Genomic DNA, 17228 nt, shown 5'->3' on the forward strand with positions numbered 1-17228 from the left:
TGTTCTTGAAAAATTTCAATTTTGCCCTTTTAGGTTTTATAGTTTAAATTTGAACTTAAAAGTTTTGTTTTTGAAATTTAAATAGTTAAACCCTAATGTTTTGAAAAGTTTCAAAACTTGCCCTCAAGTTGTGGAATTTAAATTTTTGATTAAAAGTTTAATTTTGAAATATTTAAATTCTAAACCCTAATGTTTTGAAATGTTTCAAAACCTGCCCTCAAGTTTTGGAATTTAAAATTTTGATTAATAGTTTAATTATGTAATATTTAAATTCTCAAACTCTAGTATTTTGAAAAGTTCAAATTACACCCTCATGGTTTTGTTAAGTTAATTAAAAGAGAAAGTTAATAAAACCACCTAGTATTTTAAAAGTGTAAAATACACCCTATACTATCTATATGTAACATTAAGAGTCTAATATTATATATATATATATATATATATATATATATATATATATATATATATGAGTAAAGAGTCAGTCTTACTGTTAGTAGGCCTCATTCACGAAGCTGATCTATAAGGGTTGTTTAAGGAAATTGCCTATAAAATGGCGATTGAATGGGTATCTACTCTTACCCACTACACTCTTGACTAGTGGAGGGTCGTTAGCCGAACGGGTAGGATAGGACAGAAACCTTCCATTATAAGTATAATGAAGTACAAAGTAACTAAATGCTTTTCAAATTCCAAATCATAGTTACTTTAGGCAAAATGTGAAATTGTATGCTAATCCATGGAATGACACTTTGTACCCTTGTCGAGACGTTAGTGGAGCATGTGTGGTTAATCGACACACTAATTTGGGATTGGCATTGATAGTGAAGGGTGATTCGATGTCTATCATAGATCAATGGAGTGTGTGTGGTTAACCGTCACATTGATTAGGTGAGCATGACATTGAGTGCACCAAGTCCATTCACATGGTTATTTACACCTTATTTGTGATCCTCGGCATCCCGATCACAAATGAAGGGCATAATCGAGATTAAACATGCCATTGAAAAGTTCAATGAATCTCAAAAGATCTAGGAGTTTCAATTCATTTAAAACTTAGTTCTTTTTCGTTTTTCATGGTGGAAATTGGTAAATCGTCATTTACCAACCTTCAAATATTCTGCAACTAGATTACGACATCCCTCTTCTAGGTTGTAGAGTATTGTGTTGGATCCTAGCCTTGATGTTTCATTCGGGTGTTACATCAAGGATTCTAATCAACCTAACTTGAATTTCTCCCATTTTGTAGATGTCTGAATCTAACTATGGTCTTCCCAAATACCATGGAACAAGTTTTCCAAATGAAGATGATATTCCACGATATGATCGAGGAACCATAAACCGTGCTTCACTTCCTCCACCTCCTCCAATTATACTCCCTGACCCACAAGTTCGAAGGCTTGAAAAGTTCAAGCTAACTCAAGCCCTTTTGGCATGTAAACATGAAGATGGGAAACTTGTGTGTGCACACGTCTTAGAGATGAAGTCACACATTGACAGGTTAAGGATGTTGGGTGTCAAGATTTCAGGTGATTTGGCTGTTGACTGGGTTCTTCAGTCGCTTCCTGAATCATATAGTGAGTTCGTTAGAGATTACTATATGATGGATCATGAGGTGACCCTCATTGATCTCACTTATTTGCTTATAGCTGCTGAATCAGCAATGATTTGGTGTGCTGGTCAAGCAAATTTTTCTGGTGAATCAAACTCCCAAACTTCAATGGACACTGGCAACATTGAAAGTCCAGAAAGGACTAAGCATGAGATTGTCCCATGTGTTGTGCCAAAGGAGTCTATTTGCTTTTATTGCCAAGAGAAAGGGCATTGGAGACGAAGCTGCCCAAACTACCTGAGAGATATAAGAGATGGGAGAGTCAAGGCATATGACTCTACTTCAGGTAAAATCCATTATCTAACTCTTTTGAGTTCCTATTCTAGATTCTTAATTCATGATGTGGTAAGATTACATTTTGATGTATTGTAGGATCGAAGAAAAGAGAGGAAGCTTAAGGGAAGAAGTGAGCTGAATCTAATCGTGAAGAAAATGGATTTCGATCGCATTATTTGAAGATTGGATTTTTGAGCTACTACTTGGAGTTAGAATAGATTGCTTAGGAATATGTAATAGCATAGTTTTTCAATTGAATTGCATTGTAAGGACAAATTTTTTCCGCAATAAAATAAAATTTGTTTTTTTGTCTTATTTATTTATCCTTGCAATGGCATGTATAAAAAATTGATATTTGAAGGTTTCTATTATTAGCAATAATGGATTTGATTGTTAATTATGTTATTTGTGGAAATGTCGAGAATTTACCAAATAGGGAGAGTTTCTCATTGCCCAAGTCTCAATTGGATAGAAACTTGGAATCATACAACTTGGTTGCGTGATGAATGAGAAACTTCATATTTGGAAATTAGACTAATTCTTTGACAAAGTGTCAAGTGAAGGACTAGGAGATCGAGTACACTAGGTTGTGCGTTGATCAAGTCCACCACATGAGTGATAAAGATATTCGTCATGATTTACGAAAGTTTAGTAAATATGGTTATACTTATAAGATTAAATATAATTCTAAGTTGATTGAAAGAGTTTCAATTAATAGCAGAACGAATAAAAAGAATCAAGTAGGCAGAAAGATAAAAGTTTCTCTATTCTAAGAAGAAGGGAGAGTACCTTTTATTGTGTTTTATGATAATTCTTAAGAACCATATCTCAATTGATCCTCTAAGTGAGTCTTAGTACATTTGTATGTCTAAGAAGAGGAATCGAGAATTGTGGAAATGGTTAAAATTAAGAAGTCAATCATACTTCGTTCCAATATCGAGTCTTAGAGTTATACTCCAAGATTGCGAATTGAGTGACACATCTTTAGTAGGTTTACAACACTCAACAAATGTGGAATTGGAAAAAGTCTTCTTATTCCTGCACATTTGAAATTGGTAAGTTGTAATGTCTTGGAAAAGACAAAGATCAACTAGGACCAATTTTGTGAAGTGTTTTGTCTTGATAAAAGCTACACTAACTTTTGAATATTTGTTTGTCAAGAAATGTTTCTTGATAAGAGAACCTTATATGTCAAGGAGTTAGTGGGAGTTTTAATGGTCTTGAAAGGTTTCAAGAACAAATCAAGAGTTAAACCTACTTAATCATCACTAGCATATGACTTGAGGTTTAAAGCCTATCGTGGATAACATACTCTTTTTCTGTGTCATTCCAATTGAGTTAATTATGCATGTGAGTTCTATGAGTTCTCATTTTAACGCATAAAGACAAAACACCTTGATCAATGAAAGTACATTGATATGTATGGGTGAGTTGCTTGGAAGACATGGTGGGCATTTGTGCTGCCATGAGGCAAGAAATCAAAATTAAACAAGTTCAGTCCATATGAGCTTGGATTTGTCGCAAACCTTCGTTTTGGCAAATGTACATGGATAGGAACACATACACCATAAAATTTAAGTGTCATAAGGTTTCCCTCCTTCATGAAAATGGTTGTGAGGAAATGCTTTCACTAAGAGAGATTTTAGAAGATAGCAATTGTGAAAAATTGTATTCTCAGATTCGATTATGATTACGACGTCCCTCTTCATAGTTCGAATTGTGAGATTTGGCAATTGGTCTGAACATCTGGGACTTAGTAACATAAATTCTGAATTTTTTTAGACACACATGAGAGCTTTCTAAGGCAAAGGTGTATGAGTTTAAGACGCTTAGATAAAGGCCTATCAAAGCATCAAGTATTAGAAATATGAACTTAAGGAATTCAATAAGCATTGTTTTATAGAAGTTCAATTGTTTTCTGAATACATGTCAAAGCTAGTGGGAACATAAATGTTATGCTTGAAAGGAAATAATCATCATGTTAGTGGGAGCATGATTATTATGATAAATATTGCAAGTTAGCAATATTAATTATAGAAAAAAAAAGATTCACTTTGCAAAGTCGCAAGGGTTGAAAAGTTGTTTTGTTATAATTAAGGGAGAGAATATTATACTTCGTTTCAAAATCTAAAACTTAGATTGAGAAATTTTAATAAATTTAGTCAAAGGATACATAGTGTGTTCTCAAAACCCGATTATGATTACGACATCCCTCTTCATAATTCGAATAGTGAGAACGTGACACATAAAATAATATGGCAGAAGATTGATAAAGTATCATATCTTTATGTAAGACATTATGCATCGTGTCCCATACGCTTCAGGTATAGGATCGATTGCAAATGTTATAATATTTGACCATTCTAAACTTTTCCAAATGCCTAGCACATTAAGAGGGAAAAGGACTAGAATCGGCTTTAACTAAAATAATTAAACAACTATCAAAGGACGATCCAAAGTTCGCTGAGGATTTGTCAGTTGGAAGTATAGTATTGGATGGACCATATCGACATTGTTATGAATAGATAAGAATCTATTAAGAATGAGTTGTCATATGACAAATATGGAAATGTTTCCAAATTGGGAGTTGGATATTGAGAGTCTATGTCTGGATTAGAAACTTTTATGCAAGAAGGATGTTCAAAGGAATGTACTTTCAATGAGAGACTTCGCGTCTATGGAGTTGTCTTGTAACAATTCCCTATAGAATACCTTGGAATTTCATTATACGAGTCTTGGTGACTTTTGTGCTATGACATTACGAAAGGATCATTGCATAAAATGTTAGAATCTAACATATTCTATTAGTGGCAAGAATGTTGTGTTCTTACACTAATAATAAGGATTGGGAATTATGAGATGAGTTTCATTGGAAAGGTTTTCAATTGATCTATTTCACAAAGCATAGACCATAGGAAACAAATTGTGCATGCTTGGAGTATGGGACAATTGTTGTTGTAATTCAAGTAATGATTTGATTATGCGAAACATTAAATGATAAATAATGACTAATCAATATGATGTTTAAATAAAAGTGTTTTATTTACACTCAAAAGTTTTGGGGCCATAAAGGATTAAGTATTATTATTGTGTTTCAGTTTTGCATGTTTTGACTTCCAGAATAACTGGTTTATTCGAACCTCCAAAGTCGATCATACTCTGGAAGTAGGTATGAAGCAAGACTATCATGAAGAGTCTGTAAATTGTCTGAATAGTTTAGACATAGCACAAGTTTGCTGCAGAGTTCATGGGCGCTTTGATAAGATTAGAGTATTGGATTAAACTCACGCTCACGTGAATCACTTCATGGATTTTATCGCAAGTGATTGTGAGTCGATAATATTGTATATTCTTGAAACTGATACATGTGAGTTGTTATTTGCTGGGCGGTTGCACAATGATGATAAGTAAACGCACCAGTAACTTGGTGTTATAAAACTTATTGTTGTGTGTGATTTGATCAGTAGGTGCAAGCGAGCATTTGAGTCACAGTTTATCCATTCCTTTTACCCAAAGTGGAATAAAAGCGATATCTGTGGGCCCCTCAATGACTTAGTGATGACACCCTGAGCGCTTGGCCAAGCCGGGACTAAGTTGATGTGTTCAATTGTAGTCTGTTGTCAGTCGTCATAAATCAGATGTCGGGAAACAATACATAGACAGAGAGAATGATTTAAATCCATGTCTCGTGTCTATACGATATCTTGAGAATGGAGGAATATATGATCCCTTATCTAAAGGACAGACGTATCTGATAAGATCAGAGTTGACAACGGCTTTTGAAAGCTACGATTGCTGATTAGGTTATGAAGTCGTGCAAAATAGTTATTAGACTTATCCAAGTGAGAGACTGTTGAATTAGTGTCTAAGTCCATAACTATTTTGGTATGTACTTGACCCGATTATGAGCATGGTCCTTTTGGGTTGCCTTCACCATAGCAATATGTAGGATGAATTAAGGAGAGAAAGGTTTAATTATGATTTATTAATATATTAAAGGAGAAATCATATTGTTTAATTAATATTAGTCAAGAATTAATTAAGAATTAATTTTTGTGGCTAAAAGAGATTAATTAAACTTAAGTGACTTATTGTGTAATTATAAGATAATTACATAAACGGGCTAATGGACTCAATAGAAGTTGGAGTGGACGAATTCTATGGGGAAACCCATTAGAAATCGTCCAAGGCTTCTAAAGAAGGAGTCCATGGGCTGCTTAGGGCTTAAGCAGTCAAATTAGGGTTTCCTTGTTTGATAACCCTAATAGCCTAAGTATATAAGGAACCCTTAGGCACCAAAAACGTGGCTAACACTAAGATTAGGGTCTCCAGCCATTTTTGGTGCCTCCTCTCTCCTCCCTCTTCATCCAAGTTGCTTAGTGGTGTTTGTGACTCCATTAGGGTGCAACACTTGAGGCACTAAGCTTTCTGAAGCCAAGGATTGATTGTTATTGCTATATAACAATCAAAGGTAAGATCTAAACCCTAATTTCAGTTATAGTTTATTAGATCTAGGTTTTATGGCTTTGCATTATCAACTGCATGTTCATTAGACAAACTAGATCCAAACCTATTAGGGTTTGCACGTATACCATAGGAATGATGTATTGCTCGAAACTCATCAAAAAATTAGGGTTTTCATGCACAGCTTCTACTCGTCGATTTGGGGTCCTCCAACTCGTCAAATAGTTTCCATAAACCACATGGCCATATCCGTCTCTACACGACGAGTTGGGGTAGCCAACTCGTCGAGTAGGTCTCTAATAATAAATATAAAACTTTAAAAATTATACATGGGGGTCAGGGTGTTACATATATGCATGCTTTCTTCCTCTATTCATCTTATCCCTGCTACAGTTATTGTGTATTTCTTTTTCTTTATTCACTTCATCGACCCTCTTCTCCTAGCCTCTTTTTTCCCCTAATTCATCTTAGTCGATTTGAAAGACAACCCATACGCAATCTGCCTAAATTAGATTATTCATTAGACGTTAGACTTTGATCAGTGTGAATCATCATATCTGTATTGTATATTCACTTTATATGTAGTTTTGATTACTGTGTGACATTTTAGATTTTCATCAGTCTGATTGTCTACTCTATATTGTGTATATACTTCATATGATATGTTTAAGTAGTAGATTGATAGGTTGGATGTATGATTATATAACTTGGAAATTGTATGTAACTTGGATGATAGATTGCTTTTAATGTTGGTGTTGTTAAACCAAACTAATTAGAAACTGAAATTAATATTTTCAAATGTTAGGTTTATATTACACCCTCTAATGGAATTTTGGTCAGAGCTATAGTAGATGCCGCCTACTAGTGCTTCAACATGTATTATAATGTGGTTTCATTTAGTTTCTTGACATCATATTTTATTCATGTACTATACTAATAAAGAATTGATATAATAACATGTTTCCTTACACATTCTTTTTATATGATCATGTATGATTCGTCTTATAAATGGTTTATTTTCATTTTTTGTTCACAGACATATTAGCATATATGAAGTCCTAGAATTAAAAGATGCATATTATGAGTATCTACGTAAATGAGTGTTCTCATTCGATATTTTCTATCACAATTCACATTAAGGAAATTTTTTAGAAGGAGAAAAGTTTATTAGAGGTGGAAAGTTGAATATTTTTGGTTTACGATGTTTTTGTTTTATTTACCATATTTTTAGACTTGTTATTCGTACAAGTTTTTTTTTGGCTATTTTAATTAGGGACCTTATGTATGGATTTGTATTCCAATTATTAATAATATTGATTTCTTTTTATCGTCTTATATTATTGGTTTACGGTTACTTTCATGGAGATGATAACATATTGGAAGAAAAACATGGGTGAAAGAAAATTGGGGAAAAAAGGACCCGTGTGAAAATAGCCATCAGCTTAATTAGCCATCGATCCCAGGCACTAAACAGAAGTAGAAAAATCATAACACGGACATAGAATTAAATAAACCCAAAATCAAAAAATAAACAAACATTCAAAATTTAGGTTAACTGAACAACAAATCGACAAAATGTCACATGCCCTTGATTCTATTAGACAAAGATATCACCTCAATCGATACATAATGAAAAATGATGGAACAATGGAACCTCTAAGATAAAGAAGAAACGTGAGAACATATAGATGAGCAATCAAACCTACCATATCTGAAAACAAAAATTATGAAAATCAAACACAATAAAGGTAAACAAACCTTATTAAAACAGATGTATTTGGCACAGATTGAGAAAAATAGGAAAAATGAAAACTGCATTCATTTGGAAAGGGTAATCAGGTTGCTTTACCTCTTTTGAGTCGAGATAGAGTTATAGAGATGTTAGTTGACGATTGGGAAGTGGATGGTCAAGAAAGAACGCATGAACATATGATGCTTCAGAAGTACTTCACATTCTTAAACATGGAATGAAAACAACCTGAAATGTGACAAAAATCATATATTAGTATAAGAAAGTCTAATTCCATGTGTGTAATTAAACCTTGTGTGTTCCATAATAGAAAAAAAAAATGATCCAAGATTTGATTCTCCTAAAGAAAATCATCAAAAAAAAAAAACACATTTAAAGTCTTACAACAAATTTCACAAAAAAATTCAATCCTAGTGAGAGTTATCATACCCTTATCTTCCAGTGACGTTGATTTCACTTGGTATGACCTCAATATAAGTGCCTGTAAAACAAAAATTGTTAGAAACAAAAAAAACAACGAAATGAAGACTAAGTATATCGATTGAGAACGGAAAAACATACATACCACTTATGTCTTTCAAACCAAATCCAATGAAACGACTTCCACTCCTTTGACTTAGCTTCCCCGTGTCTTCATAAACTTAGAATAAAATAGAATAACTAAAAGCACAAACTTTTTCATACAATCAAAAGAAGAAAAAAAAACATAAACGTGAAATTCAGATAGATACCTTCGTCATACATGTAACCAAACAAACCCACGACAAAAATCAGTAAATTGGCTTTTGCTTTCTGGACCTGTAATCACACACATAGTTAGATACGATGGATAGGGTTTTAGAGAGAAAAAGAGAAACAGTGGGTTTTTGCGATATGAAAAGTGGAAAAATCAAACCACCCACAACCTTGAGTTGATACTTACGTGAAAATAATCGATCCGGTAGTAGTAATGATGACTTTACGTCGGTGGTGTACGGATTTGGGTAGCTGCAAAAAGGGTTAGAGGTTTAGGGTGCGAGAAGGAGGTGGATTTAGAGAGATAGATGGAGAATATGATTCGTTTCACGGACTCTTTTTGGTTTCTTCCGATTTGAATAATTTTTCACGGTTTAAATGAACAGAGAATGCCGAGATACTGGGGAATATTGAGATACCACAACTAACTTTATTACGTCTTAATTTTGTATTTGTTAGTTTTTTGTTGGTTTTTTTGGTTTGATATAAAATCTTGCTGCTGTTCCAAAAATATATATTTTGTGCCTCAATTTTAATTTTTAATGTTTGGATCATCAATACAGCTTGACGTCATCACGCGTGATCCTTTACGATCATGAAAACTAATTAAATTTGATGAACAAATCCAAAACTTCAACAACGAACTCATAATAGATTAAAAGATCAAAGTTTAAAATCGATTACATGACAAATCGAATGATATAAAACAATAAATAGAAACAAAAATCACAAAATCCCACAGCTTAAAATTCAAACTTCATTAAGGTCCAAAACCTAATTACATCAGTAACTTATCAATCAAACCCTAAACATAAAGAAGGAGGTAGCGATGAACATGGAGTAGAAACTGGAAATCATTTTTTCTAATATGCTTCACGTATAAAATCCAAAACGGATCGCGATAGAATCAATCGAATATAAACAGGAGCAGGAGCAGGAGCAGATAAACACAAACAACCACACGCAGAATATATATCAATGGATAGAGAAATCATTTGCGAAAGTGCGTGATCTTGAACCAGCCTAATTTGAAGGGATATGTAATAGACTTTCCTCCCTTACTGAAGAACCTCTTGATACCATAACCTTTCTGCTTCACTAGCGAATCAAGATTACTCATCGTTGTTGCTGTTGTTCTTGAAGGTTCGAATGGGTAGACTCGAGAGAAATTGTTAACGGAGCTTTGATATAACAATGGAGAAAGGGGATATTTGAGATATTTTGATAGAACAATAGGATTGAAGACTCTGGTATTTATAGGGAACATGCTCCAATCATATTAGACCACGCCACACAGGGTGAGATAGGATAATCTTTATTATTATTATTATTATTATTATTATTATTATTATTTGTTATAATCTGCTTGATACTATAATTATCAAGTTTGGATTATTAGATATGTATACGATACTTATTTTCCCGTAACTTCGAAATTAATATCGGCTATCGACATTTCACGTGTGTAGAGTTATTCATTGGTGCATATCGTTTCCCACTTGGTCGACATCAATAATTTGGTAATACAATAATATATATTTTTAAAGATAAGATTCCAAATATGTTCCTTATGATTTGAAAAAAGTAACAAAGATCCTATTTTTTTTTTTTAGATTACCCTTTTTACTAACATCAATATTATTACTGAATTAATAAAGAAATTTTCATCTTTTCAAATATAAAAGGAATATATTTTCAAATATAAAGGGAATATATTCAAGATTAGGACTATTTTTGTAATTCATTTTAAAATGATAGAAAACCAAGGGGGAAGGATTTTAACTTGAGACCTCCTCCTTCTCTTTCTATTTAGCCAAAGCTCTAGCAAAGTACGTGAGAGCCAAACTTGTTTTATATTTCTGAAAACTAATTAATATTATCTAAAACCGTAAATACATTAATAAAAAAATATATCTTTTACAAACAATTTACTTGTTTTTTTAGGTATTTGTTTTACATAAAATATTTGTTTTATATGTATCTAAAAAATACGTTTTCGTATAATATGTTATTACATTGCTATGAATCTAAAACATATTTTTACGTTTTCATATAAAAATACGTTTTTTTTCTTTCTCATAAAAAAGGTTTTTTTACGTATTTATTTTATGTAAAATATGTTTTTTTATATATTTAAAAATAAATTTTCGAATAAAATATTTACGTAAAAACATTTAGAACATGATAACATAACGTAAAAATATGTTTTATGATCAAATCAAAACGATTTATATTTTTTACGTAAAGCAAGCTAAAGACGTTAACATAACATAAAAATATGTTTTCGTATTATATGTTACCACGTTAACGTTTTTATGTAAAAAAAAATACTTGTATATTCACTTTAAATCAACTAAAGACATTATCTTAATTGAATAAGTGTTTTCATATAATATGTTATCATAAAAACGTATTTTTACGAAAACGCATTTTAAGATAACTTATTTAAGATAACTCATTTTTACGAAAACACATAAACACATATTATACGAAAACGCATTTCGTATAACTAATTGTTTAAGAAAACATATTTTGCTGATTAAAGATAACATATTATAAACGTTACGTATATATTTAAGATAACATATTGTACGAAAACTCATTTTTATATTATGTTATCATGTTCTTAATGTTTTTACGTAAAAAAAATAGTTGCAGTTTTGCTTTAAACCAACTAAAGACGTTAACATAAGGTAAAAATATATATTTTCGAATTATAACAATGTAATAATATTTTATACCAAAACATATTTTGTAAATATATAAAAACATACTTTACATAAAATAAATACATAAAAAAAACTTTTTTTCTATGTGAAAGAAAAAAATGTATTTTATATGAAAACGTAAAAATATGTTTTAGATTCATAGCAATGTAATAACATATTATACGAAAACATATTCTTTTAAATAAATAAAAAATATATTTTATGTAAAACAAATACGTAAAAAAACAAATAAATTGTTTGTAAATTTTTTTTACAATACGTTAAAAATATATTTTGTTTTATTAAAAAAAGGTTTTTTTTTTGTAAAAGTATGCTTTTTCTTTATTATTAGTTATTTACAATTTTAGATAATATTAATTAACTTTTAGAAGTATAAAACAAATTTAGCTCTTGCTTAGTTGGCTAGAACTTTGGCTCAACAGGTAGAGTAAGAGGAGGTCTAAGTTCAAATCCTCCTCCCCTCATTTTCTATTATTCTTATCATTTTTGGACGAATTACAAACATGGTCTATGTGATTTACCCAAAGTTGCGAATCCAGTCCCTTTATATTTGAAAAGACTAAAATGTCTTACTAACCCAAAGTCGCGAATCCAGTCCCTTTATACTTGAAAAGACTAAAATGTTTTACTAGTTTAGTCTCATTTTCTATTATTCTTATCATTTTTTGACGAATTACAAACATGGTCCATGCGGTTTACCCAAAGTCGTGAAAGACTAAAATGTCTTACTAATTCAGTTTCTAACGGCTGAATACTAACAACATTAGTAAAAAAGGCCATCTATGCAAGTTTTGCAAACCACAATGGCCATTTGCATCAAAAAAAATTAGTAGGGACTAACTTTATTACTTTTGGCAAATCATAGGGACTATTTTTGTAATTTTTCTTTTTTAAATTATTTTTTTTTTTTCATGATTTGTTTAACTCGCCTAAGTCTTTATATTTTCTAAACTTGGTAATTTTAGTCCGAAGAAAACAGCTTGATTTTATTATTAAGTTGTCTTATAAACATTTTTGTTTAAACCAATACTAAAACTCTTGTAAATTATGTTAGTTAAAAAAACTCAAGTAAAACAAAATAGTATATTTAGTTAAAAGTAACATAGATACTTGCAAATACTTATAGAAACTATATATGACATGCTTATTATATTTCACAAGTCTCGTCGAAATGACTAAAATCTCATAATGGAATAAGTCCAAAACCTTACTTGAAGATAAATTAAGCTTCACTATATAGACGCTTACAAGTTACAACACAATTCTCAATAACTTAGTCCACCAGTTAAGTGTTTAATCAAATAAGTATATAATAACAATATACTTTCTAAAATTACCATAAATCATAATTCTCATCAAATTATTGTTTTATCTAACCGTAAAAATAATCTAAAACCCATCGAGTTAAAACCAAAATTTAAAAACCATATGTTTTATAAATTTAACAAATATCTTATTCATGACTCCACTGATTTTGACTCTACCAAGTCATATATACTATTGATGTTATTATTGCTTTATCAAACTAAAAAACCAGAAAAAAAAAATTAAAACCCTATGTAGTAAAACCTAAAAAACCGAGAGAAAACCAAACAAAATCAGTTTTTTGGGGCTAGAAACCGAATTTCAAGCCAAAAAACAAACATAACAGAAAGAAAATGTTTATGGTGTAGTTATCAATCATGCATTTGGGGCCGATTCCATCGGTTTCTCATTTGCACCAGAAACATTGGAATTGGAATCAGGACGACTCTTGATGGAATTCATAGCATTTTGCTTAGAATCATCTTTGGAATCTTTTTCGGGTGGTAACATATGGGAAGGAGGATTTTGCTTTAAATTCATAAAAAGCTGTCTCATTCTGGAAAGATCGGTTGGTTTTCCGGGTTTTGGGCCCTGAATTACAACAATTCCCGGTTTCTTTTCGTCTTCTTTATCTTTTCTTGCTCTTCTTTTGTCAATGTTAGCCACTTCACGTGGTATGAGCTCCGCTATTGCTTTCCAATATTGTTGATCTGCTTCTTTATGAAACTTCTCTTGGTTGATCAAGTATAGCTGAACAAAAATGGGATTGAAGTGAAGTAACATTGGTTTTTGCTAAAAAGGGAAACCACATACAAACATTTGTACTTCTAACATTTTCTTGATTTACTCATTTAACTATCAGACTATAGTAAGATAGTGATTAAGCTATTAAGAATTATACCTTTTCATGGTTTTGGAAAAAGACATAATATAGAAAAGTACATTTTCACCATTTTATATATTTGGCCACCATCAGAAACTAATCTTTAGTTTTTGCAAATAGAAAAAGCAAAATAGTTGTCAACTTGTACTTTCCTTCTTTTATTCATTTAGTTACTTCACTATTTTCTATACAGGTTTGGTGTCGTAAAAACACATTTTTGTGGTTACCAAGTTTTGGAAAAGCAAAATACAGAACATCACAATGTATAATAATCATTTATTATTGTCAAAAGAAAATCAAAACAAAGAAAAACAGTTGTACATCATCATTTTATCACTTTAGTTACTTGACTATTTTCTATAGTGATTTAACTGTTCAACTTTTTACTTTATAAAAAAACTATTTTACAGGTTACTTGGTTTTGAGGAAGGGTAAAATACAAAAAATCACAACGCACTTTCATCATTTTATCGGTTTAACCACTGAACTATTATTTTTGTTATGATTATCATCATAATAGTTTGATCGTTAAATCTATAATAAAAATTATAGTTAATTGGGTAAATTGATATATATAGTAATAGTCAATTGGCTAAATAGATAAAATGGTGAAAGTACATTGTGTTTTTCTGTATTTCAACCATTTTTACAACCAAGTCGCTGGAAAAGTTGTTTTCTTAAATAGAAGAAAATAATTAAGTGGCTAAACCGATAGAATTGTGAAAAATACAAATGTTATCTGTATATAATGCAACGAGAATGAAGGAAAAGTAATTTCCTATTTATAGTAATTTGCCCATTGTAAGAATAAGCAAATTTGGAGAAATAGTAAAAATTGTAATGCAAAAAATACCATCATACATAATTATTTGATACCTTTTCTCGTTCTCTGTTTTGAGCTGTGTTGGTTTCTCTGTTCTTCTGTCTTTTCTCAATGAAAGCTCGTTTGAATTCATCAGCTTCAAAAATAAGCTGATTCCGCATTTCCCTTTCCTTCTTTTCCTTTTCCTCCAGATTAATAGCATTTTGGCTACACACATAAATAAATAAACCTCAAAATGCAGAAAAACACAACCTACTTTCACCATCTTATACAATTACACTTATTCACATTAAACCATTCTACTCCTTTTTCACCGACTATTATATCTTTTGACCATTTAAAAGCTAGTTAAAGCATTGATTTAGCTTTAAAGGTATAGATAGATTGGTAACAGGGATATATTAATTAGGAATTTTCAGGAAATAGCAATTGACTTCACCCTTTTTACCAATATAGACAATGTACTTTATTTTTTACTCATAATAGCAATGTACTTACTTTTTGAAGCATCAAAATACTACCAATTTTATAATAGATGACCTTTTGTATTTGAGTGACTATGGACAAGAATCTGGCACAAAATTATAAGTCATAATCACAAAATTCAATAACCATATAGTTTCACATTGACTAATATTCAAAGGGGCAGTTGGATTGCCTGCTAATTTGAAACACCAATGCAATAAAGAACGTAGTTTAGCTAAAACGACATACAGTCAAACACTTGGCATGCATATCAAGATATACGAAGAACAACAAAGAAAACTTTTTCTCCCGAATCATTATTCAAGCAAGCATTACTTTGTTTAACAAATCTTCATAGAATTCAAACGAATTAGCAACGAAACATGGAGATAGCAGATCGAGATCTACATAATATGATCTAAGTAACGCATGTATGTCAATAAAGACAATAAAATGCAATCGCACATATTTCCGAACATGAGAGAGAGAGAGAGGCAACAAAAAGAAAATATGTCGAAATTACCGACGCCACTCGCGAAACGCAGCACCTTCCTCACGCATTTGGCCAGGATCAGGAAGTAGCGGCCCACCACCACCGCCATCACCATTACCAGAAGACGTGAATATGCCTTCAGTATCAGTTCCTAAGTCGTACGGCTTAGAATTGCCATTTGATTCCGGTTCGAAGGGGGGCGCTGAAGAGAATCCTCCAAAATTTTCAGGAGAATACGTCGTTTCATCTTGATGATAGGAAGGCGGATGAGGAACGTCGAGTACGTTGTTAAGGTCATCGGCAGGAGCGCCTTCGAACCCGTAGTTTTGGCCCGTGTCGTAACCATCGTTGTTTTGAGACGTAGCCGCCTGAATCCCCTCTCCTCCTTCCGTACCGAATGCGCCACCGAAATCCTCCATTTTTCGAGCTCTCTCTTTCTCTCTCAAGATGTTGCAGATGGAGTGAATTCTCGTTTGATTTCACGATGAAGGAGGTGGCAAACATTACAAGAAGATGTCAAATGATGCCGTAATACGTTCGTTAAACTACGAAATGGTCCTTGATCTTTTCTGAAGTTTTTCAAAATTGGTCCTTATGATTTACCAAAAAGTTTAGATAGGATCCAAAACATTTTTAACTTGTATGAAAGATCTAAAATCAAAAAATTCTCGTGAGTTTGATCCATTTTGGTATGTGAAAAACCTAAAACCACTGTCTTTTTTATTTCTTTTTTCATTTTTTAATATCAAATATAATTATTTTATAATTAAAAAAACAAAAGGACAGGTCCGCTCTATCCCAACCCCCATCAACACCCTATATTATCTTTATCTACCCCTTTTCCCAACCATCACCATGAAGTGTTCTTCAAGCCTCATATCATGTTCTTATCATCAGCTTTTGTTCTATGTTGAGATTCAAAAATTAATCTCATCTGCTCAATCGATTAAGCTAACAATCTTATTTTTCATGAATTGATTTTTGCCCTATGGTTGTATCAGTTCATCATCGATACTTTTATAATTTTCGTATCCCACGTTCTTCATTCATGATTTTGTTGTGTTTGATTCTTAATTTAATTCATATTTCCGTTTTAATCCAAGATAATAATCCTAAAATATATTGTCAATCTTTTTGTTATATTGATTTAAGGATAATCTCAGTTGCTTTTTTTATTTCGTCGATGATGCCCTGCACACACAATATTCATCTGAAAATCTTTTGAAAGTGATGAAGTTTTGGATGATAATCAAAAAGTGGGTTTACCTAATTTCGATTTGGTTGAACGAGATGTGTTCATCGATAGGGATAAACAAGTTTAAATGGAGATATATATGGGGTGATTTTTGATTTGGTTTGAAGATGGGATTGAACCAAAATTGATTTTTGATTTGGTTTAAATCGGTGGATAATAATGCTTAAATCGAAATGGAGCTTCGAAATAGTTCTAATGACCTAGAATTCGATGTTGAAGATGGATCAATTTTTTGTTTTGATGGCATTTTTACTAGAGAACATATAGTATTTAGATGTAGAACGATTTTCGAGGAATTAATCTAAGGAATGATACAGATGAAAATAAACCAATATAAGAGAGGAGTATATAATCTTCGTTAAAAGTTTGTGATGTGTGTGTGTGTGTGTGTGAGAGAGAGAGAGAGAGCATGAGAGAGTGAGAAAGGATACCATTAGGGTG

The 17228-nt window shown here is 31.7% G+C and overlaps 1 protein-coding gene and 1 long non-coding RNA gene across 2 annotated transcripts; both read right to left on the reverse strand.

Moving 5' to 3' along the window:
* Nucleotides 1-7872: 7872 nt before the first annotated feature.
* Nucleotides 7873-9219, reverse strand: LOC145100288 (uncharacterized). The gene is made up of 6 exons (XR_013704951.1): nt 9022-9219; nt 8831-8897; nt 8665-8739; nt 8529-8580; nt 8199-8327; nt 7873-8060 (listed from the first exon to the last, which is right to left on the reverse strand). It is a non-coding gene; the product is annotated as an uncharacterized LOC145100288 (long non-coding RNA).
* A 3795-nt stretch (nt 9220-13014) lies between these two features.
* Nucleotides 13015-16024, reverse strand: LOC145100287 (clathrin light chain 2-like). The gene is made up of 3 exons (XM_079037613.1): nt 15563-16024; nt 14628-14781; nt 13015-13618 (listed from the first exon to the last, which is right to left on the reverse strand). Exons 1-3 carry the CDS (start codon nt 15949-15951, stop codon nt 13244-13246), a joined length of 918 nt encoding a protein of 305 aa, XP_078893739.1. The 5' UTR covers nt 15952-16024; the 3' UTR covers nt 13015-13243.
* Between the last annotated feature and the right edge of the window lie 1204 nt (nt 16025-17228).

This window comes from Lactuca serriola, chromosome 4, assembly GCF_051521515.1.
Source record: "Lactuca serriola cultivar US96UC23 chromosome 4, Lser_US96UC23_V15, whole genome shotgun sequence".
In the NCBI taxonomy this organism is placed as follows: domain Eukaryota; kingdom Viridiplantae; phylum Streptophyta; class Magnoliopsida; order Asterales; family Asteraceae; genus Lactuca; species Lactuca serriola.

What these genes read in the sequence shown, in the direction of transcription:
- LOC145100287 (XM_079037613.1), bottom strand. Translation starts at nt 15,951, where the DNA reads ATGGAGGATTTCGGTGGCGCATTCGGTACGGAAGGAGGAGAGGGGATT. An exon ending in GCGTTTCGCGAGTGGCGTCG is followed by an intron (nt 14,782 to 15,562) that starts GTAATTTCGACA and finishes TTATGTGTGTAG; the next exon opens with CCAAAATGCTATTAATCTGG. An exon ending in AAAACAGAGAACGAGAAAAG is followed by an intron (nt 13,619 to 14,627) that starts GTATCAAATAAT and finishes ATTTTTGTTCAG; the next exon opens with CTATACTTGATCAACCAAGA.